At 35.6% G+C, this 25,124-nt stretch overlaps 1 protein-coding gene across 1 annotated transcript in view; it reads left to right on the forward strand.

Annotated features, from left to right (window-relative positions):
- The window catches only part of RIMS1 (regulating synaptic membrane exocytosis 1), a 501,191-nt gene that overhangs the window by 203,915 nt on the left and 272,152 nt on the right, over positions 1-25,124 (forward strand). Inside the window, exons 3-4 of the mRNA XM_011987097.1 lie at positions 10,535-10,748; positions 13,541-13,552. Coding sequence (XP_011842487.1) covers positions 10,535-10,748; positions 13,541-13,552 — 226 coding nt within the window. The remainder of the gene's footprint in view (positions 1-10,534; positions 10,749-13,540; positions 13,553-25,124) is intronic.

A 25,124-nucleotide genomic window follows, 5' to 3' on the forward strand; every position in this document is an offset into this window, starting at 1 on the left:
GTACAACTAGATTTCTTAAATTTCAGCAGTGATTCACAAAAAGAGTTGAAGCAGACAACAAAGGCAAATGGTAGAATAATACATAGTTCTTCCAAAAGAGAGCCTGTATGCTCATATTTAGAATAGCGTATTATATCCTTACAGCTGGTGTTAAGTGAAAAATTCACCTAAGTAAATTTATATTAGTAAAGTATTGATAAGTTTTGATGATACTTGGTAAGGGTTCAAGCTATGAAAGGAAGTTCAAAGCTGAAGGAAAAATACACTGCTGTAAAAGCGATTTCATAGGAGTTACATATGTTTGCAATTGCAGTCACTTCCTTTTGCAGGATACTATGCATATGCCTGACACCTGTAAACAACTTGTATTTATAATAAGAATATCAGGTAATAAAATAATTGAAACTCAAGACCTTCTTATGCTACTTTCTTTGTACTCCCGGAGCCTTAAGGAGTGTGGGTTGTGCAACAGACCTCAATGTATGTTTGTTGAATTGATGTTTGGAAGATTCTACTGTGTTTGACAAATAGCTAGAAAGTTTAATTTTATTGTAGTGTAAGATGTATGAGAAAACGTATGTGAGAGATTCTAATAGATAAGAAAGTGGGGACCTTGTACCACAGGATGAGAAATTGAACTACCTCAGAGATGATATTTAATCAGTAGATTGACATGATTGGTTCCATTTATTAGGAAGATCATTCAGGCAGTATGAAAGATGCACTAGAATGACGGAATCCATCGGCAGGAAGCCTAGTTAGAAAGCTAATGAAATAATCCGAGCTAAGAGTAATGAGGGCCTTCATTCACAGGGGATAGATTTGTGCTGTTCATTAAATCACTACGGAAAGAAGGAGGTTTTTTGTTTGTTAGATTGTATATGTACCTTGTATCTCAGTCCAAGTTTTACGTTGATTTTCTGTCCCTGCAGCTTTTTAACCAGATAAAATGAACTAGACAGACAAGCGTACATATATCCACAAAGTTTGTAGGAAAAAAAGGGATTAAAAATTTAAAAATTGCAAACTTTATTTCTCAACATAAGATCTATGAAGTTCAAGACACTTTTATAACCCTTGATACCAGCCATTTAGTTTATCCCTAAATAACTGAGAGTCCTGGGGATTTTACCATGCCAATACAGTCTTTTTTACAACATTAACTGAAGAAAAATGAGTGCCCTTCACAGACATTTTAAGATTAGGAAACAAAAGGAAATTAGAAGAATTCAATTTAGGACTGTAAGGTAGATGCCTAATGATTGCCTATCAAAACTCTGGCAGAATTGCCCTTGTTTGATGAGAGGAATGAGCAAGAACATTGTCATGGTGGAGAAGGACTCTCAGATGGCACTTCCCTGGGACTTTTTCTACTAAAGATTGGCTAACTTTATCAAAACACTGTCATAATAAGCAGATGTCATCATTCCTTGGTCCCCCAGAAAGTGAGCAAGCAAAATGGCTTGAGCATCCCAAGAAACTGTTGCCATGACATTTGCTTTTGACTGGTCTGCTTTTACGTTGACTGGACCACTTCCACCTCTTGAAGGCCATTCTTTTGATTGTATTTTGTTTTCAGGATCATACTGGTAAAGCCATGTTTCATCTACTGTTAGAATTCTTCAAATAAATGCTTTAGCGTATTTATCCTATTTTAAAATTTCCATTGAAAGCTCTGCTCTTCTCTGCAGCTGATCTGGGTGCAATGGTTTTGGCACCCATCAAATGGGAAGTTTGGTCAACTTTAATTTTCCAGTCAAAAACGTGTAAGCTGAACCAATTGAGATGTCTATGGTGCTGGCTACTATTTCTGCTGTTAATTGTCAGTACCCTTCAATTAGGGTATGAACAAAATGATTTTTTTCCTCACAAATTGATGTATGTGGTCTGCTACTGCAGGCTTCATCTTCAGCATCATCTCATTCCTTCTAAAAATGAGTTATCCATTTGTAAACTGATGATTTATTTGGAACATTGTCCCATAAATTTTTCATAAAGCATCAGTGATTTCACCATTCTTCTGCCCAAACTTCACTTGAATTAATTTTTATTTATTTTATTTTATTTTGTTTTGTTTTATTTTATTTTTTTGAGATGGAGCCTCACTCTTGTCCCCCAGGCTGGAGTACAATGGCACTATCTTGGCTCACTGCAACCTTTGCCTCCCAGGTTCAAGTGATTCTCCTGCCTCAGCCTTCCGAGTAGCTGGGACTACAGGCGCCTGCCACCATACCTGGCTGATTTTTTGTAATTTTTAGTAGGGATGGGGTTTAACCATGTTGGCCAGGCTCCAGGCTGGTCTCGAACTCCTGACCTCGGGTAATCCACCTGCCTCGGCCTCCCAAAGTGCTGGGATTACAGACGTGAGCCACCGTGCCCGGTCACTTGAAATTTCATGTTTGTTCTTGCTTCAGTTTTAGAGGAATTCGTGTTGCTCTCATAGGAGCTCTTTTCAAACTTATGTTTTATCCTTCTTAGTGCCTCAAACTGTTAATAGATACTTTTCAGACATGTTATAACAAGTTAGTATAAGTTCATTTTGGTGCAAGAAACTTTTGGAATCTATGCATAGCTTTTTAGTAATACTCATTTTCTGTGAACTTTTTGAAGACCCCTCATATAAGTAATTTGCTTGGGGAACTGAATCTATTTTTTAAAATTTCCTGGTGGTGGCAAAATGCTTTCCATAGTAATGTGTGCTTAGTGTATGATGAAGAAAAAGAGAGGGAGGAAGAGGAGAGAAACGAAGAGAGGGAAGGAGAGGTGAGGGGAGCAGAAGGAAAGGAGGGAAGGAGAGGGAGGGGAGAGAGATAAAATGGAAAATGAATGGGAAAGGGAGATCTTAGGTATTGTTCACCCATGGTACAGTGGAAGGAATTAAGCAATTTGACATAGATTAGAGGTTTGTAGCTGAAGTGGAAGACTGACCCTCACAATATATATTTCAAAATCATTTTAGGAAGTCTTATGAAAAAAGTAGAAATCTGAAAACTGAATTACATAGACTCTCCTGCAGCTAGAATCCCTGATGTAATTTAGGTTCCATCAGTCGAATGTGCTTGCATGAGATTTGAATGGAAACTGAATTAGATGCAGAGCCGAAACAACATACTGGGCATGATTTTCCTGGGATCTCCTGATGTGGCTCTGGTGGTGGCTTCTAGATCAGAATACCTTAGCAGAGGTGGTAGGATAGTAGCACCAGCCATTTGGACAGTGGCTTTCTGATTTCTGCAGCTTTCTGATTGAGCAGCTTTGTTATTTTTGTTTTGTTTTGTTTTTTGTAGTCGACAGGATCTCACCCTGTCACCCAGGCTGGAGTGCAGTGGCATGATCATGGCTCACTGTAGCCTTGACCTCTGAGGCTCAAACAATCCTCCCACGTCAGCCTCCTGAGTAGCTGGGTCTGCAGACATGCACCACCATGCCTGGCTAATATATTTTTAAATTTTTTTATAGAGATTGGGTCTAGCTTTGTTGTCCAAGCATTTCTCAAATTCCTAGGCTCAAGTGATTCTCCCACCTTGGCCTCTCAAAGTGCTGGAATTACAGGCATGTGCCACTGTGCTTGGCCTGATGGTGGAACTTTGAGGAGTTAGCTTGTGATCTTGTTTTGAAGGGCATTCCAAGAGACCAATCCAAGACACTACAACCATCCCTCTTCCAACTGTTTTGTAGCAGAAAACCCCATTATTTAACATTTTGGTCAAAAAGACTGTGCTGTTTATTATTTTCTACTCAACTCTGACACAAGAAGCCAGTATTTGCAAACATCATTAAAAAAAACAATAGTGACCCTTGAAATTTTGTGAAATTTTACAGCTCCTCTATTATGGAGTGAAATCAAAAAGGCAGTTTCACTAAAAGGAGGACAGTTGTGTTGTCGGGACAAGAAAGAGTTTTTTAACTGTACAACTATATGACTTACTGTCCTTCTTTGACCCTGGTACATGCTGTCATAAACTGCTAATTTATATTTATGTATAACTTACTTTCTAAATAGATTATTCATTGAAGTCAAGAACTGTGAATTTATGTTCAACAGTATAGTGTGATGTCAAAATGTGTATAAACAAGCCTCCAACCTACTAGACTAGAAAAACATTGAATTTCAGACATTATTAGGGCTCCCTCTTGGACAATCCCATGTTTTTTGGAGGCTCTTAATCAGTCCATCATTCTCAGAACAACTCTCCTGCCTTTAATATCCATGCCACTAACCCCATAAGGCCTTGGTGGTGCCCATGTGCTAAGGCTGACGAAGGGAACACATGATGGATGGTACTGATCTGTTTTCTGTGCCAAGGGCGACAAGGGAAACAGAGGCCATGCTTATTGTTTTCAGCACCCATGCCCCTCCGCCAATGTATACACATCCTAAAGCAATCCTCCATTTGGGAGTACTGCATGCAAACTATCCTGGCCTCTGCCCTGCTTTTATCTCAGAGAAAGCCCTCACCTGCTCTTAGAACCTGCCACTTGGAGTTTTAAAACTTTAAAATGATAGCTTCCATCCTTTCCTCCTCTGGAAAAATCCAGTTCTATTTGCCTAGACCTCATAAAAGAAAGCCAGGAAGAAAGGTAGAAGTTTCTGCTAGATTCTCATTTCTTTGGGAATGGGAGAAGAAAAAATTCAAAACAGAAAAATGTGAATTGCTGCGCTAATTAGAAAGATTTCTCTACATTCCACTATTACCATTTACTTGTTCAACAAATACTTATTAATTTGTGCAAATGTCATCAATAATTGCTTGTTTAAATTATTTATTTTGCATTGATCACATGATATTTAGCTTTTGAGACATTTACAGAATGATATTTAGGTTTTTAGGCATTCATCTTTGTTTCTTTCAAAATATATACTATTAGTCACCCAAACAACTTGTTTACAAATTAAATTTTAGAGTTTCTTGAATTGAATGTACAATTATTAAAATAATGCAACAATTATTATATAGTAAAACAATGAAAAAAAATCATATCCTAGGAGAAAGTTTCAGTATCACTGCTTTTCTTTTGATAGCATTGTGTATTTTATAATACTCTCCATTTTCCATATGGATAATTTAAATCTGTGATTTGCGATTATATATTTTGTCAACCTCACTAGTCAATAAGAATATATTGTTAACTCTAAAATTGAAGTGTACAAATAAATTTCACAAAAAGCTTTTACATTTGCAGTCCCACATTTACTGTAAGACCATATAATAAAATATGTATTTCCATTTATTATTCATAATAGAACACTGTCACAAATTTGATATAGATTAAAGCATTAAAACATCAGATACAAAAAATAAATATGCTGTTTATGGTTTCACTACCAGTATCTTGCTTCCAAAGGCATATTTTATTCTGAGGACAGCATCTTGACAGCATGAGATATCAGAGTAATGTAAGGGGAATATGAATTGAGAAAAGGGCATTAAGGTTGTATTTTAAGAGAACAATTTAATAGAGTAGTGCAGGTTATGGAGTAGGTAGATTTTAAGGATGTGGAAGTGAGGAATTCCCTCCCTCCATCCCTCCCTGCCTCCCTCGCTCGCTCGCTCCCTCCCTCCCTCCCTCCCTTCCTTCCTTCCTTCCTTCCTTCCTTCCTTCCATAATGTCTGCAGGTAAAATAAGGAGCATCCCAGGAAATAAGTTGGAGAAATTGACAGGGACCTAAGTTGGGCTTTTTCTTCCAGAGCAGAATAAGGGAATCTTATCTGTAAGTAAAGGAAAAAACCCAGAAAGAAAAAATATTTGAAGATTAAGAGAAAAAGCAATCTCTTTCTTCTCTCATTATACTCCCTACTGGGATGTCTATACTAGTAGTTTAAACAAGGACTGCTGCTGAAAACGAAAAAGGAATTTCTAAATTTCTAAAGCACATGAGAGGAAGGCATAGATGGGTAAAGTTCACCAAGGGCCAGCATTCAGAAGGATGTGATTCCTTGTAGAGTTTGGAGTGATGACTGTGTGAATGGCCTCATGAACTTTGGGAGGAAGCACTTGGTGAAAAGCTGCCCCAGGTCACTTAGGTATGTCCCTCTGGGAGAAGAACACTGTCCCCTGGTGGCTGTCTTCCTTAGGACCTACTCCAAGATCCCCCATGGAGAAAGTGAGAAGCTAGAGATCTCACTGTCATACCTCAGTGGAGAAGTCTCATCCAACCAGCTCATTTGCCATGACCAACTAGAAAAGGAACAATTGCTGCCTACCCACCTGTCACAGCCAGGAGACCTTCAATTCTATGTAGCCCTGATTTGTTGTTCAATGCTATTTGATGAGCTAGAAATGAATCTTTTTCTTTCTAATATTAAATTGTTCATACATACAAAACAGTATTATAAAACATATATGTGAGGTGTAAACAAAAAGTAAAACCTACGTCATGTAACCCCTCCTCCACCAGCTTAAGAAATAAAATGATTTTAGTACTTTTGAAGCCTAGAGTTTGGGAAAAGTTTAGATATGTGTTAAGCATATGTGTGTGTGTGTGTGTGTGTGTATAAAAGCATGTGTATGTATACGTATATACATATATACACACACACAGAGAACTCAACAAGATTAACAAGTGAGTTTAATCTACTGTATAGATACACATATGTTATATGCAATTAAGTTTATAATTGTCGTGTAAAAAATAAAATGAATACTTTTTTTTCTTTTTTTTTTTTTTTTTTTTTTTTTTTTTTTTGAGACGGAGTCTCGCTCTGCCGCCCAGGCTGGAGTGCAGTGGCCGGATCTCAGCTCACTGCAAGCTCGGCCTCCCGGGTTTAAGCCATTCTCCTGCCTCAGCCTCCGGAGTAGCTGGGACTACAGGCGCCCGCCACCTCGCCCGGCTAGTTTTTTGTACTTTTTAGTAGAGAAGGGGTTTCACCGTGTTAGCCAGGATGGTCTCGATCTCCTGACCTCGTGATCCGCCCGTCTTGGCCTCCCAAAGTGCTGGGATTACAGGCTTGAGCCACCGCGCCCGGCCAAATGAATACTTTTTAATAGAAGTTTACACTCTGTAGTAATGCTTTTAAATTTAAGTTCTATACCAGTTTTTGTTTGTTTGCTTTTCTGTTTGTTTTTCTTAATAATTCCATAGGATCTCTTTTTTCTATCCTTTTATTTCAAACATTCTGTGCCTTTATGTTTTGGGTATATCGCTTCAGAACTTCATTTAGTTGGATTTTAAAAATCTAATGTGATGATCTTTGTGTTTTGATGATGCTTCTTTTAATGTATAATACTTGTGATTCCTCATGTGTTAGATTTTTTTTTTACCATTTCATACTGTCATAATTAATTGTTCTGCTTTGTTTATGTTTATGTATTTATTTATTTTAATTCTTATCTTCTTTGGGTTGACTTTTTTCTCATTCCATATTTTGTCCGCTACTGGTTTGGATATCATGCACTCTATTTCAATTATTTTTGGTGAATACCTAACTAAAATTTTATTTTCAATCACTTGTACAAGAGTTAAAACTGAAGTTCTTGGTCACAGAACCTCAGTACATGTTTCTAGCATCTGCTTCAGAGATACGTTACTTTTCTGAATTACTGCTTCTCTTTCATTTTTGTCCTTTGAGAATTTTGCATACTTTCTCTGCAGCTCAAATGTACATTAAAAGTTATATTTTAAAATATTACACCCAGAATTTTCAATGTTTTGTGAAGTAGGGTGTATTAGGATATTTTGTCCTCAATATGAACTTGTTTGTAAATTGTATGGATTTTTTTTCTCAAAACAGACTAAGAAACGTAATACGTATATGTATAAATTTTCCATTCAGCAAATATGAGAAGTATATGTCTGAACTGTTTGCTAAACTGTGGACTTCTAATATTGTTTACTGTTTGATAGAAGAGAGGTGTTAAGTACAGAAATAGCAATAAAACATAGTAAAAATATTAAATGGTCTATAAGTGACCCAGATGAAATGCTATGAGATTGTAATAGAGTAAGGTTTTCTCTCAGTGGTCAGTGCCCTGCATGTATATATTGTACAAAGATTTCCTGAAACAAGTTCCCTTTTGATTGGGTCATATAAAATTCCTTTATGTTTGAATTTAAAAACACGCAGAGGCTTTGGTTTTCAAGCCATTATATCTTAGCATAAAGCACATACGAATCTGGAATTGACAAACTGCTTTATGGGCAAAATCTGGACTACTATCTATTTTTGTAAATAAAGTTTCACTGGAGCATATTTACATTCATTCATTTACATACTATCTGTGGCTACTTTCCTGCTACAGCAGAAATGAGCAGTTGCAAAAGAAACTATGTGACCCTCAAAGTCTAAAATATTTACAATCTGCCTTTTTTTCCGAAAAGTTTGCCAACACCCGTACTCCATCATGTTCTATATTTTAGAATAAGTTTATAGGGAAACTTTCCTTAGCCTAGTTTTCGCCTTCTCATTTATATTTACTTAAATGGATTTGATTTGGTAGTTCTCACAATAAGTATTTATTTATGTACTCCCTCTATGCTTGGAGTTTCCTTGGTTAGAAATATTTCCTTGCTCCCATTCCTTAATTATTATTATTTTAATTTTTTTTTCTTTTTTTTTGATGGAGTCTCGCTCTGTCACCCAGGCTGGAGTGCAGTGGCACGATCTCGGCTCAATGCAAGCTCAGCCTCCCGGGTTCACGCCATTCTCCTGCCTCAGCCACCCAAGTAGCTGGGACTACACGCGCCCGCCACCACGTCCGGCTAAATTTTGTATTTTCAGTAGAGTCAGGGTTTCACCGTGTTAGTCAGGATGGTCTCAATCTCCTGACCTCGTGGTCCGCCCGCCTCGGCCTCCCAAAGTGCTGGGATTACAGGCATGAGCCACTGCGTCCAGCCCTTCCTTAAAATTATTTTCTTTAGTGGAAGAAGTAGATTGTCAGTGCAATTTTACATGATAACTTTTGAAATAACAAATGCCCACACTTGTTTTCTACTAACTTGACCCTAGTTTTTATACTTAAAATATAAAAACATCAACGTATCAAATAACTCTTCAATAAATTGACCAGGTATTCTTGCATTCATTAAATGAAATAACACATATATTCCTTTGTAAAGTGAAATTAGCTGGCCTTTTAATTGGGAAATATTTCAGATCCTAAACTACACTGTTATGTGCTGGTGCTTGTATGTTTGCTTTAATTATTGGAATTAAATAGAAAAGGTGTCAGCTGGCAAAGCTGCAAAGGGATTTGAGAATTTTTAAGGTAATCACAGAAGTTCTGCTTAAGAACTATTACGGTTAAAAAGAAAATATAATGAAGTCTCAATACCTCAAACACTGCAGTACCTGGACCTAACTTATTTGATTCTATTTCCAGGGAGTATCAGTTCCTCACAGTTATCTTAGACTGAGAACATCAGACTAACTGCCTGAATTAACAAAAGCATCCGTGTACTCTGTGTTCTAGGGAATACTCAAATCCGGAAAACTAGCTCAGATACCCAGATGAATTTGAGCAGGAGTCCCTCTTTTGGCAAAATAGCCAATAACTATTGGCTAGGCTCAGGACAACTCCCAGTTCTCATTTTCAAAACCAAGACATCCTTCCACTGGGGGATTCACTGGATGTTCTTGTGTTCTATTCAGAACAGCAAACAGTTCTATTTATAGAGATTTAAGATTGGAATTTGAACTGATGGTGATGGGAGGAGACTTTAATCACATTAAATGTGAACATTCTAATGGGAAGTTTCCCTAGACAACTTTAGCTGTCCCCACAGACGGTAGTTAATCAGGAGTGGTTGCTAGCAAGCTTCATACATATTACCTGGTTAAAATAATGAAAAATTGGACTATGTAAAAATCTGCATGTCTACAAGGTAAGATTTAGAACTTTTAATGTGAACTGGAAGAACTGGGAACTCAAATATAATGCAAAAGCTAACATTCTGTGTAATGTATTAAATTAGATACTTGATGCCAAATAGGTAAGTAGCTTCCAGGAATGGGGGCAAAGGAATCTATTTTGTAGAAGACAGATTGCCCAGCAGCATAGTCTAAAACAATATTTTTCAAAGTATGCATCATGCTCAAATACTGGGTCATGGAATCAATTTACTGTGACAAACTTATTTTTGAATTATATTCAGTATTAAAGTTAGAATAGGATAGAAAATATTGGAGCACATCGTATGTATTTAGGCTAAATATTTTGTGTAATTTTTGTTTCAGTTATATGCACACATGCCTGTAGTTGTAAAGTGTTAAGCTCTCAGTTGAAATATTTTGAAAAATCTAAAAGAAACAGAGGCAGGGAATAGCTACACAAATTTCACTGCTGGCGATAAACAGTGCTTATATAGATTCTACATACACATAGTTCAGTGCTAATGAGCAAAACTGGGATTATGGAATCATGCTAATACATATCCTACCTTTGAAGGTAAGGTTAGTGGGGAAAATAGCTTGTATGTTTTGCTGTAGTTCAAATAGCTATGCTTCCTTTTTGTTAGAAAAATTCCTTGTTTTGTTTGTTCTGGTTTTGTCTTCCACCATTTACTTAGTTTGCTACCATTTTCTCTTTTGCCTAGGAGATTGCATCAACAGTTTGAAAGCTATAAAGAACAAGTGAGAAAAATAGGGGAAGAAGCACGGCGTTACCAGGGCGAGCACAAAGACGACGCTCCAACTTGTGGAATCTGTCATAAAACAAAGTTTGCTGATGGGTGCGGTCATCTCTGCTCCTATTGTCGCACTAAGTTCTGTGCACGCTGCGGAGGCCGCGTGTCTCTACGGTCAAACAACGTGAGTATTCCATGAACATAAGGGGCGTTGTGAATGTGGATAAAAACTATTATGCCTTCCAAACATGAGAACACATGCATCTTAGAAAGCAGACATGTGCATAAACATACACATTAAAATTAACCTCCCTCATTTTGTTCATGTCCTTAATAAGGTAGTGGAATGCTGATGAAAATAATTCCTAAAAAGAAGTTACTTTATCTGTATTTCTTAATAAATGATTCCAATTCAAAACCAACAGATTACCTGTGAGAATGCATTTAGTTTTTGAAAAATGCAGTTAATGTAGATTTAATGTTATCATGAATTATAAAACTCTTGAAAGTTATGACCAATTCTTTTTAAAAAACTAATTACTTTTGATTTCTGTAACATTAGTGTTCAGATTGAATGCACGTGAAATGCAAAATAACTGAATGTCATATACTAAGCAATGATTAGCCTCTATGAGAGTAAATTCAGATTTACTGACATGTTCCAAGCTTATTTCATGGAAATTATTTAGATATTTAAAGATGATTGAGATTTGCACTTCTCATTTTCTTCTCTATAAGATATATTCTCACCTGATGATGTTTCCTTATTTGGCTTAAAAAAGAGTTACTCCTCTTATGCCAGTACTTTAAATAAATGCAATTTTTGAAGCGTTAAGATGCTAATATGGTAGGAACCAATATTATTATTTATGAAATACTAGAGTAATTCTAATAAATATTTAGTTTAGAATACATTTTAATGTTATACTTTATCATATTCTCTAAAATAGTACAGTATAATTATTTATAGGGAAATCTGAGTTTTCCTTAATAGAGATCTGCAGCTTAATGTAGAACAGTTACAAGTATGTAGCTAATGAATTCCCAGTGTTTCTGTAAAGAATTTGTCATATTATCTAATCATTAATAGATTATAATATAATACAAGGTCATGTTTAAAAATAACATGAAATCTTTAAGCCCTCTTGATATTTCTCTAATTTGCATATTACAGTTAAATTTAAAACAAATCTCCCAATAAACATTATATTCTTTAGTAGTCTATTTGAGTTATAAGTCAGATATTCTAAAATTTATTCCAATGGACTTAAGACACTGAGTATCATCTATCTATCTATCTATCTATCTATCTATCTATCTATCTATCTATCTATCTATATATTTTTTTTTTTCTTGAGACAGAGTCTTGCTCTGTCACCCAGGCTGGAGTGCAGTGGTGCTCGGCTCACTGTAAACTCCACCTCCCGGATTGAAGTGATTCTCCCACCTCAGCCTCCCGAGTAGCTGGGATTACAGGTGCCCGCCACCACACCTGGCTAATTTTTGTATTTTTAGTAGACACAGAGTTTCACCATGTTGACCAGGCTGGTTTCGAACTCCTGACCTCAGGTGATGCGCCTGTCTTGGCCTCCCAAAGGGCTGGGATTACAGGTGTGAGCCATTGTGCCTGGCTGATCGATATATCTTATACTTTAAGACAAGACTGTTACTATCTCTGTGGCTTTAGGAAGATAATGAACTTCTCTGAACAGTTTCTTTACTATGAAAACTAGATAGTAATATTTACCTTGTATGGTTATGAAATTTTAATAAAAATAATTAAAATCTAGATCTTTATGATATGTATATTTAATCTTTCTTTAGGGTCCCATTCTTACGACTGCATAAGTTTTATTTTCCTCTCCTAATAGTGATTCGTTATAAGCCATCCTCATATGCCACCTTACAGGCTTTCTAAAATAAGCTTGAGATCTATTTGTTAACTTCCCCTTCTATAGTGCTCTTTAATACACTATTTTGAAATACATTCTTACAGGTAAAACTTGGAGGCAACATCAAAATATTTAACAACTCATATGGTAAGGGCACTGTTCAGTCTGAAAAGATGCTGGCAGTGAACAATGAGGTGCAGATCAGCTGAGTGCTAGTGCTGGCTAAGCACCCACAACTGTTAAATGCTTTTAACTTCCCATTAGAGGTTTGAGACAAGTCAATAGCAATACAGTTAATGATTGATATATTAAAGTCATCAGGTCTTAAAAAGGAGAGGGTGTTTAAAGAAAATTGAGCTAGGAGGTACTTACGCTTTGGAGAGGACACTCAGGCCTAGTGTAGTTCATCTTTACTAAACCCAACCAATCTTCGAAAAAATATTTAAAGGAACAAAATAAAAGAAAGCACACATCTTAAGATATTTCAATTGGAACACAAGACGAAAACATTGTATACAGTTGTTTTTTTTCTATAACATAAATGTTGAAATGTGTAGCACAAATAAGTATTGCCGGTGGAATAGTTTATAGTCAAAATAGTTAGCATATTTCTCTTCCCATTTTTATTTATTACAAACATTTCTTATTCTTAGATTTTCCCAAGTTATGACTCTCAATATTTTAACAATAATTTGACAAAATTATTCATACAATTTTATGCATTTTAATAAAATATTTTTCAATAATAGGTAGACTACATGTGGTAGTGAATTAACCTTCTTTATGAAGAATATTTTAAATCTAGATTTACTAATCCAAGTTCTAAAATTTTAGGAAATTATTCTGCCTAACTCATATCTAACGTATAGCAGGACCCATAATATGGGCATTTTCAATGAAGGATTGAACAATGACTAATTTTTAGGGAGAGTAAACATTTACTTTTCAAAATTGTTGTGCTTTAGTACTTTGAAGAAACACATAATTGTTTTCTTAAAGCCAATTTATTAATACATGGCTCAATTTTGTTTTTCTCTTCTTTTTCTTCTTTCTCTACCCTGCTTCCTTGGATGCTTTCCCAAAGGAGGACAAAGTGGTTAGAATCCATACTTTCTTTTCTAATATTTGTTCTTGTATTGTTGTGAACTTTATTAAGTGAATGTTGCACCTAGTGTTGTGAATAACTATATTTCACAAAGAAATTATATACTAGGAAGAGCTCATTTCCAGTTCTCATGAAAAAAAAAATGAACATTTAAGACTATTACAGAGTTTGATATTAATAGATGAAGTCTGGATAGTTTGAGTTCATGATGACAGTGAAATTTTAATATAATTTATATCATTGCAAGCTCATTTATCTGCTTAACTCTGAGTTTTGATGATTATTCCAACTACTTTCAGAAACAATAAATTCTAATGGGCTCTACCATTTTCAGCATGCAAAGGCAGGTGATTTGAAACTTTATTGTGGAAGGAATGGAAAGCACTTAGTAGAGGGAATGGATCAAATGCAAGTAAAGAGGCCAAAGTATAATCGTTTTTCTATAGAACACAAGTAGCAGAGTTGTCATATTGAACCACATTTTGCCTTTTTCTTCTCTCCTGTGCATATGAATAACTTGTTAGGAGAGTAAAAGGTCACTTTTAACTCTTATCAGCTGTAGAAACCACAGAGGCTGTTTGTGCCTGGGAAGATAGGCTCCAAGTAGACTCTTCAGCCAGCCTTTCCTTGGTATACATACTATACACCTTCATTTGGTGTAAATTACAACTTCCTCACAGCTCATTAATCTACGAATATGAGACTGAGACAATGAGTATTTCAGGTTCAATATATCAACTGAGCTGCCTTTGTTCAAAAATTGTATAGCTTATGTGATACCCTGCAGTGCATAATTAGCAAGCATGACATTAAATTGAACATTAATCTGTGTTTTTAAACTTATGCTAGTATATGCTCATCAATTTTTTCTATGAAAAAGAAATAGAGTTGAAAAATCATATAGGGTAATCTATTTTTGCTACTTATTTTTGCCTGTGCCATTGATTGTATGTGGGATAATTTTAGGGGATGATATTATAATGCCAATTTTATCAATATTATTACTTTGGATGAGTCCACAGTCAAACGTGGGTAATTTTAAGTTCCTTTTAAAGAGTAAAAGTGTAAGTAAATAATGCTGACATTTAGGCAGATTTGGTGATGAAATTTAAACTGCTCTCCTGTAGGGCTGGCCAAACTCACTATCCCTTTGACAGCACTTCCCATAATGGTAGGTTATTTGTGCTTGTTATGATTATAGTGTAATGAGAATACAGGTGGGTTTTGTAGACTCAGACTAAAAATAGAGTGGAAAGACCTGTAAAATATAATCACTTTCAATTATTTTCTTCACTTTGGTTAGAATGCATACATCTATCACTTTATTTTTAAGTACTCTGTCATAATTTCTTTAAAAACCATTTTAGCCTATTGAAGGAGTTCAATGAATGACCTTTCTAGCCAAGGGAAACTGAAGCCACATTTTGTCTTAGCCATGTTAAAGAGCATAACTGACTATTAAATGAAATATTTCATTGCCGGTTCTTTCCCTATTCCTCTGATCTCTTTTATTTTTTAGTAGAGAAATCATAATTTATATGTGTGTGGTGTTGGCATGGGTGGAAAGAGAAGAGAGATAAGGGTGAATAAAACTTTTCTAAAGGTAATCTTCATCTTGATCAATATAATAATAATAAATTCTACTTAATCTGTTAAATTGGTGAAGAGCTGTGATTAAAATAAAGGAGTATGTGATATGAAGTCCTAAGAATAGCTAATTTATAAATATTTCCTTTGTTAAGTCCAGCAAAAGTATTGTCATATTTTCCATATCAGCAATATTTTATTTTAAAACTTCATCCTCAGCCTAAATCATATCTAATAATAATTTGGAAGATTTTGTGTTTACTTGTAAAGAAAATTGCTGTCATAAAGAATGACTTTGTAATGGACATATGTAATGGTTGATAAAAGAAAATGATGTTGTCAAGTACATACTCTCATTGGCAAAATTATGATTTTTTTTTACTTCATTAAAAGCCCTCCTTGAAGCCTAAATATATAGCAATACTGTAAAATTTCCCATAGCCTGTTTAAACTACTTTTATCTTTGTTTTACTATTTGGTGGCAGAGGATTGAATTTAGATAGCTCTCTTGATAATATTTAACACTTTGCTGCTGCTAAGCCAACTGAATTGAGTCCTGCAAATTTAATTCCTTGGGGATTTCCCATAAATTTTCATCACTTTTTTTTTTAGTAGGGACGATTTGTTGATGACTATAGCAACTAAAATGAACTTGCTATGTTTCTAGTTAATCTATATTTTCAGAAAGAAAGTGTCAGGTTTTATAAGTTAAGATTATTCTACAATAAATGTTAGCATTACTCTGAAAAACAGAACCTTACTATTTTCTTATTCTTTCAAAATATGAAAGCTGAACATACCTACCTTTTAAGTATCACATATACAAAATAATTTTTATATCAAAGTAATAACAAGGCACTAAATTGACAAAGTTAAAATTTTTCAACTAGTTTTTCGTAACTATCCATTGATGTTTAAGACATCATACTAAATGATATGTTAGTAAATAAATATGATTTTATAGAAAGACTTATAAAAGGTGGGAATTGGCTTGGACGGGACAGGATGTTGGCTTGAATGGTACAGTGCCAACTGAATTTGAAGCTGGCTGTATTATAAGGTGATGTCTATGGGATGGTTGATTCTTAACAGCTTAAAAAACATTACTCTCAGACTCAACTCTTTAAATACCAAAGTGATGATTTGTTTTTTCTCTGGCTAGCATTAAAGGCAACAAAGAATAATAACCATTTTAAAAATGATTTGCATGATTGCATTAAATATTTATTCTTATTATGAAAAGTCTTCTCAGAGTTATCCATATTTAGCTCTTGGCATGATGAAGCATATGATTCTAATTTACAACCTTCAATCTTTTGAAAAAGTTATTGTAAGAGTTTGCCTGGACCCACTTTTATGTTTTCTTCTTTTCATCTGAAAGTTTTGATAGATTTCTCTGACAAAAGTTCTCTTTGAAATTCTTCCCAGAAAAATAACGTAAGTCTGTATAGAAAGTTTATAAATATAGATAAATATATCAATAAGAAAAGTTTAGAATATATCTAGAGAACTTTCATTTGGCAGTTTGGGTGATTAAATTTCACAAGTTGTCTGGTTTTGCTGAGCTTATCCTAGAGAGGAATAAAACATCACATTGCAGAAACTTCTATGGAAGATAATTCAGAAAGCTGTGAATTTTTTATTACAAATCTATTTTTGAAATTTGCTAGCCTGTTTTTGAGATTTGCTAGCCTGTTTTAACATCTTGCATTCAGCATTACTATTCTTTAAACTTCATATGATTATTGCATATTGTGTATTATTGCATATTATCAAAGTCCTGGTTAGTCTTGGTTTTGTACCATCCTGCATCATCTTTTAGTACAGTTATAACATCTGTTTCAATAAATTATAATTTTTCAAATCAGTATTAAATAAGGATTCACAGTAGGACTATGGGAGCTGCTCAAGGGTATAGAAAAGTAGCCTTTTCTAGTGTAAGGAAAGGGCTATGGTAGAAACAACTTCCACAAAGCTAAGGACTATGGACAAAATTCTTGATATTTTAGTGAACATACATTGTCAAATCTTATGTTTATGTATCTAGGAGTGGAATTACTGGGTCACATGAAAACTCTATGTTTATCCTTTTGCGAAACTGCCAAATTTTCCCCAAGCAGCTGCATAGCAGTAAATGGGGGTTTCAATTTCTCCACGTTTGTCAATGTTTGTTACTGTCTTTTTGATTAGGAGCCATCATACTGCATGGAAATGAAGTAGTATCTCATTATGGTTATCATAAAACTTCTTTTAGCCAAAATTATCAAACTTGTTTGATATCTCCAATGATTTGGTTTGTGTGAACTTTTGTTAATACATAAAAATGCTTCTAGGTTACTAATTTCTTGAGAATGAGATTTTTAAAGACATAGTCAAAGTATTAGAAATTCGGTGTTTTCTTCTCTGGGGATTCTTTATTTCTCTAAATTAGAATTATATAGTTACTTATTAATATGTATAAGTCAATCTGAACAGGAACTCTGAAATTTAAGGTAACTTGGAATTTAATATCTGTCTGTCTGGACTAACTATCCCTAGGATGAAAAGTAAGAGATTTTTATGACCAGTTGAAATGACTAATTTTTAAGGTCACAAAGAGAACTAGCAGTTTCAGTTTTACCTCTTAGCCGTAGGTCCACGATTAACAGTGAAACTTAAGTGCCTACTTTAAAAGGCTATTCTTTCATGGTGCATAATGTATTTTCTCTAGTGAGTTTTCAGTAGCATTCAAACAGAGGCACATAAATACTGACAACCAGATTTTCTGTCATCTGCCACCCAACTTTCAATATACGCCTCATACCTGCCATCCAACAGATTTCATGGGCGGGGAGCCCCTGACCACTCCACTGCAGGTACCTATAATGGAGCTTCTGAACCATAGAGCTGGAAGTGGGGATAAGAAATGTTGGTAGCTGCTCATTCTGGGACTGATACTGTAGTCTTTGAGAACTGGGGGGAGAGAGAGAGCCCATGCACTTGGCTGTACCTACCAAGAATATAATTTCCATCTTGAGCATGGAGCAGAGAAGAAAGGAAGCTGGTTGTGGCTCAAGTCTCTTGGTGTTCTTATAAAAATTTAGTAGAGTTTCTTGAATAAATGTTTCTACATTTGCTGTATACACTTCAGACAATTTTCAGATACTTTAAATGGCTGTTTTTAAAAAAAATAATAATAATTTTTATTAGTTATAGTGGTTTTGCTGGGAAGAAGGATCTGCAGAGGTCCTTACATTACCAGTCTGGAACTACACAAATAGACTTTTCATAGTTTTGTGTTAATTCATCCATGCACTTATTTATTTATTGAGTTATTTACTTTTGAGAAAGGGTCTCACTCTATCACGCAGACTAGAGTGACCGTGGCACAATCACAGTTCATGGCAACCTAAACCTCCCAGGCTCAAACCGTCTTTTCACCTCAGCCTTCTGAACAGCTAGGACCACAGGTGTGCCTGGCTAATTTTTTTAAAAACTTTTTTAAAGTTTTGTAGTTATAGGGACTTCCTGTGTTGCCCATGCTGGTCTCAAACTCCTGGGCTCAAGTGATACTCCTGCTTTGGCCTCCCAAAGTACTGGAATTACAAGTGTGAGCCACCACACCAGCCTTTTTATTCATTTTTTTATTCATTTATTTATTCATTTGTTGGCTTGCTGTCATCAGTAGTCTCATATATAATTATTTTTATTTCAAAATTACTATCTCATTATTTTCAATAAATGCATTTTGCCTGGTAATTCATGCCAAGATGCTCTCTTTCTGTTCATTTTAATATAAGTTATTTGTAGTCAAGAAAATTCAATTGCATTTCATCACTAAGCTTACATTTGTTTAATCAAGCAGCCACTAATATTAATTATTATAATTAAGAGTAAAGTCTATTCCTTGGGTTACATGAACTCATTCATTTATTCATTCATTCAGGGACTTTAAATTTAATTTTATTAAGATTACATTAGGTTAAATGGTTAATACGCAACATAGATAAACACTTTCTTTTGCAAGTTTATTATTTAATAAATTCAGCTTAAAATGTGTATCTATATGCATATGTATACTTATCGTATAACTATAATGCTATATTGATGCATAATAATTTTACGGAATGTTGTATTAAGGAATAAATAGAATTCCCTCAAATTTCCCCTTAGTGTTTGGGATGACAACTGTCTAGTAATTCAGCCAACACCCCACCAAACCTTTTAGTGCCAAAAGCATCTTGTGCCGATTGGCTTTTAAGCCACAAACCTACTAGACTATGACTCTTCCTCGTATTCTATTTATTAAAGCAGTTTTGAAGATATTTTTCAAATATGGGAAAATATGTTCTAAATTTATTAGTTTTGCAGTTACTTTAAAAACTTTAAAAATATGTTCTAAATCTTGTAATCATAACTTGAAATTAGATATGTAGATCTTAAAAAAATCCTTGTTTTTATTTATGGCCTTACTAAGGCATTTAACAAATACATTTATTCATTGGCCAATTTATTTTGTTTTTGTATGTATATGTATATATGCAATAGTTTTTTCATACATAAGCTTCAACAGCAGATGTTTTGTTTTCAGAAAGTAATCCATTTGAATCACTTTATAATTGTGGGAAAATAATTTTGTGCATTTAATTTATGAACATCTTTATTATAAAAGACTTAATTTTTATAAAAATCAATCAAGTATTTTCATTGACCAATAAAGTGCTGTTACAGCAAATTATATGGGAAAGAGTAGAAAACTAAATCTTTCATGAGAAAATAATATGCCTCATGACTCTTCAACTACTTCTACGGAATTTGAAAATGTCCATGTCTTTTAAACTACATAGAAACACAGAAGACCAACAATGTCAGTCATTGAGCCAATGTGCAGTTATAATGTTTTTCAACACAAGCTAAAACAGGAATGACAATCACAAGGAGAAGATGCACTTGACGGACAGTATCAGAGAAGTTTCTAGGTAGGGCAGTAAGTCAAGCCTCAGATCGGTAGTTGGGATTTTTCTTGTTTTGTTTGTTGCTGCTTTTATTGTTTGTTTGTTTATTTTAATTTTAGACAAGGTTAAAACTTGCATTACGGCCGGGCACGGTGGCTCACGCCTGTAATCCCAGCACTTTGGGAGGCCGAGGTGGGCGGATCACAGGGTCAGGAGATCGAGACCATCCTGGCTAAGACGGTGAAAGCCCGTCTCTACTGAAAATACAAAAATTAGCTGGGCATGGTGGGTGCCTGTAGTCCCAGCTGCTGGGGAGGCTGAGGCAGGAGAATGGTGTGAACCCGGGAGGTGGAGCTTGCAGTGAGCCTAGATTGCACCACTGCACTCCAGCCTGGGCAACAGAGCGAGACTCCACCTCAAAAAATAAATAAATAAATAAAAATAAAACTTGTATTACTTTTTACAATGACTTTGTTAAATTATGTGTCAGACTAGTGTATGATTGTTCCCCATAAAAAATATATCCCTCTACACACTGCTTTAAATGTGTCCCAGAGATTCTGGTATGTTGTGTCTTCGTTCTCATTGGTTTCAAAGAACATCTTTATTTCTGCCTTCATTTTGTTACGTACCCAGTAGTCATTCAGGAGCAGGTTGTTCATTTTCCATGTAGTTGAGTGATTTTGAGTGAGTTTCTTAACCCTGAGTTCTAGTTTGATTGCACTGTGTTCTGAGAGACAGTTTGTTATAATTTCTGTTCTTTTACATTTGTTGAGGAGTGCTTTACTTCCAACTATGTGGTCAATTTTGGAATAAGTGTGATGTGGTGCTGAGAAGAATGTATATTCTGTTGATTTGGGGTGGAGAGTTCTGTATGTCTATTAGGTCCACTTGGTGCAGAGCTGAGTTCAATTCCTGGATATCTTTGTTAACTTTCTGTCTTGTTGATCTGTCTAATGTTGACAGTGGGGTGTTAAAGTCTCTCATTATTGTTGTGTGGGAGTCTAAGTCTCTTTGTAAGTCTCTAAGGACTTGCTTTATGAGCCTGGGTGCTCCTGTATTGGGTGCATATATATTTAGGATAGTTAACTCTTCTTGTTGAAGTGATCCCTTTACCATTACATAATGGCCTTCTTTGTCTCTTTTGATCTTTGTTGGTTTATAGTCTGTTTCATCAGAGACTAGGATTGCAACCCCTGCCTTTTTTTGTTTTCCATTTGCTTGGTAGATCTTCCTCCATCCCTTTATTTTGAGCCTATGTGTGTCTCTGCACATGAGATGGGTCTCCTGAATAAAGCACACTGATGGGTCTTGACTCTTTATCCAATTTGCCAGTCTGTGTCTTTTAATTGGAGCATTTAGTCCATTTACATTTAAGGGTAATATTTTTATGTGTGAATTTGATCCTGTCATTACGATGTTAGCTGGTTATTTTTCTCATTGGTTAATGCAGTTTCTTCCTAGCATAGATGGTCTTTACATTTTGTCATGCTTTTGCAGTGGCTGGTACCTGTTGTTCCTTTCCATGTTTAGTGCTTCCTTCAGGAGTTCTTGTAGGGCAGGCCTGGGGTGACAAAATCTCTCAGCATTTGCTTGTCTGTAAAGGATTTTATTTATCCTTCACTTATGAAACTTAGTTTGGCTGGATATGAAATTCTGGGTTGAAAATTCTTTTCTTTAAGAATGTTGAATATCGGCCCCCACTCTCTTCTGGCTTATAGAGTTTCTGCTGAGAGATCTGCTGTTAGTCTGACATAGTGTTGGAAGTTCTGGCCAGGGCAATCAGGCAGGAGAAAGAAATAAAGGGTATTCAGTTAAGAAAAGAGGAAGTCAAATTGTCCCTGTTTGCAGATGACATGATTGTATATTTAGAAAAGCCCGTCATCTCAGCCCAAAATCTCCTTAAGCTGATAAGCAACTTATGGAATCAAAAAAGAGCCTGCATTGCCAAGACAATCCTAAGCCAAAAGAACAAAGCTGGAGGCATAAAGGCATAATGCTGCCTGACTTCAAACTATGTTACAAGGCTACAGTAACCAAAACAGCATGGTACTGGTACCAAAACAGAGATATATACCAATGGAACAGAAAAGAGCCCTCAGAAATAATACCACACATCTACAACCATCTGATCTTTGACAAAACTGACAAAAACAAGAAATGGGGAAAGGATTCCCTATTTAATAAATGGTGCTGGGAAAACTGGCTGGCCATAATTAAATGAGAGAAGAAATAGGTTCATTTCAATTCTGACATATTATATGTATATTAAATGTTAATAATGTAGTTGCAGTAAATCATTCTTAGAAACTAATGTTTATTAGGCATGTCTTTCTCAAACACTACATTGATCACAAGGCCTAATTCCTGTGGTGTTTATATCAGAGATTCCACAACAGCCTTAGCATTTGCTCGTATCAGCCCAGTTCCATTCTGGTTTTTGTTTGTTTGTTTGTTTGTTTGTTTTTGGTTTTGTTTTGTTTTTTTCAGACAGGGTCTCATTCTGTTGCAGGGCTCACTGCAGCCTTGACTTCCCTGGGCTCAGGCTGTCATCCTACCTCAACCTTCTCTAACTGGGACTGAAGTGAATCTCCTGTAGCTGAGACTGACGTGGCTGAGGCCATCTTGGCTTCCTGCAGCTGGGACTACAGGTGCCCACCACCACACTTGGCTAATTTTGTGTGCATGTGTGTGTGGAGACTGGGGTTTTACCATGTTGCCCAGGCTGGTTTGGAATTGTGGGCTCCTGCCTCTGCCTCCCAAAGCACTAGGATTTCAGTTGTGAGCCACTGGGCCTTGCCCAGTTCCATTGTTTTTAATTGTTATTCTTTGACCACATCATCACCGCTGAACTATTTTAAGAAACAAAACAATACTGTCACCTAACTTAGTATTTCATTTCTATTATGTACCAGGATCATATGTTCTCTTATTTTTTATTTAAAGTTCTCTCTTTTCATGGAGATTGAGGAAACAAAAGATTATCCTCCTGTCCTCACTGTGGGTTAACTACAAGTAAATGTATCTCATTTTTCCCTATCTATATTTGATCCGATTTTTCCTCTATCTTTGAAATTTTAAAACTAAAGTTTCAGTTTTTAGTGAAGAGTAAAAGTTGTGATCATAAGATTAATTTGTGGATATGGTATATAAAAGGTAATAGGGAGTGTCTAAAATAAAGAAATTGTATATTAGCACTTCTTATGTTTCCACCTCAAAACTATTCTTTAAAAAGCAAAGTAATTTTGATGAGTCTGTTTTGGATGTCTTTAATGTTTCTTTGTATTCAAGATAAAAGAAAAAAAATGTTTAAAGACATAGATAATTGGCAGTGTCTTATTAAAGTTGCTTAGTTCTTTGTGTGTTCTTTTGATCTGTAGGCATGCCTTTCTTTAGCCTTGATCATTGTTTCTCACCTATCTAGTTTGACCTCTCCTTTCTATTACCCAATGTATGTTGAATTATCTGTACCTACCTTCTCATACTTTTTCTCATCATCTTCACCACCTTCCATTAGTAATATTTTTCAAAATCTCAAAGCTACGCTTACATGATTATTCATCCAGGTAAATTTGAATGATCTGAAAACAAAATTTTGTGATATCACGTTGTCCTGTTTTCATGGAAAAAATGTCTTCTCATAACCCCTTACAAATATGAATTGCAGTTTTCTTTTTAATGTAATTTTCCCAAATTCTTATAATGCTGTATAATATGGCCGTTTCTCAGAGAAACATTTGCTCTGATTCCTCAGTAAAGTTCCAGTTTTTTGAGTTTTCATCCATTGGTTCATTTTTGGAATTTTATATTGATCTTCTTCTAAATTTTAGTTTTAGATAAAGAGGAGAGTTTTACTTTTCTATGAGTCCCATCTGTCCATTTCTTGAAAAGTCTATGAATGAGGCAACGAGTAGGATGCCAGGTAGCAGGGAGTTCAGGGCGGGGTTTCTGGGAGAGGTCTCTCTCTGGGCCACTCCCACTCTAGCATTCCTAGTCTGCATTCCTTTGGTAGCGTCCTCAGTACTGTTCAGGGGATTCAGATTTCTTTCCCTCCAACTGTCCCATGGATCACACTTGTCTCCAGCCTCTGGAGGTACCTCTGAACTTCCAAGTATCTATAACAGAGTTCTAATTGTCCTAGTAAATAGTGAGACCACCAAAGAGGCTTCAGCCTGGTAGCCAAATATATTAGCAGATGTTTAATAAGCATCTCAAATTTAACATGTAAAACCCAATCCCTGCTTTAGGTCTCCAAACCTGCTTATTTCGGCCTTCTTCATTGCAGTAAATGACTAATACATCATTAAAGTTAACAAAACTAAAAACTTTGGAATCCTCCTGGCCTTTCTTCCCTCCGCATCTAATTCATCGAATTTGGCTCTGTCTTCAAAATATATCCACAATGCAACCTCCTCTTACCACCTCCACTTTCGTCAAACTGGTTCAAGACACTTTCTAGTCTGGTTTATTGCATTGAACCCCTAATTGGCCTTTCCTCCTCAACTCCTCATCTTCCACCCCACTCCCAAAGACAAATCTGAGTGAGAATAATTGTTTGAATGTGTAAACCAGACCATACCATGTACATCTCTGCTCAGAACCCTCCAGTGGCTTCCCGTCTCATCCAAAGTGAAAGCAAAGACCCTACAATTATACCCAACACCCTGCATCATCTGTACTCTACACATACACACATCACCTCCTGTCACTGTCCTACCTGCCTGCTACCTTCTGCTCACTGTGTTCTTCCTGGTCCTAGTGCATACTAAACAAAACCCTGCCTCAGGCTCCTAGCATAACTCTTTTTTTTCCTGGAACATTATTCCCACTTCTCACTCCCAAACTCTCTTCAGGTCTCTGTTCAAACATTACCTTATCAAAGAGGCCCACTATAATTACTCCATATAAAATTATAGCCACAGCCCAACCATAGAACATCCTTTCTTTTTACCATGTTTGATTTTTCTCCATAGTACTTCACCCTGTGAAATACATATCTATCTATTTCTTTGTTCATTGCCAGCTCTGTAGAAAAGGGGGAC

The sequence above is a fragment of the Mandrillus leucophaeus genome, unplaced genomic scaffold (assembly GCF_000951045.1).
Source record: "Mandrillus leucophaeus isolate KB7577 unplaced genomic scaffold, Mleu.le_1.0 Scaffold300, whole genome shotgun sequence".
Classification (NCBI taxonomy): domain Eukaryota; kingdom Metazoa; phylum Chordata; class Mammalia; order Primates; family Cercopithecidae; genus Mandrillus; species Mandrillus leucophaeus.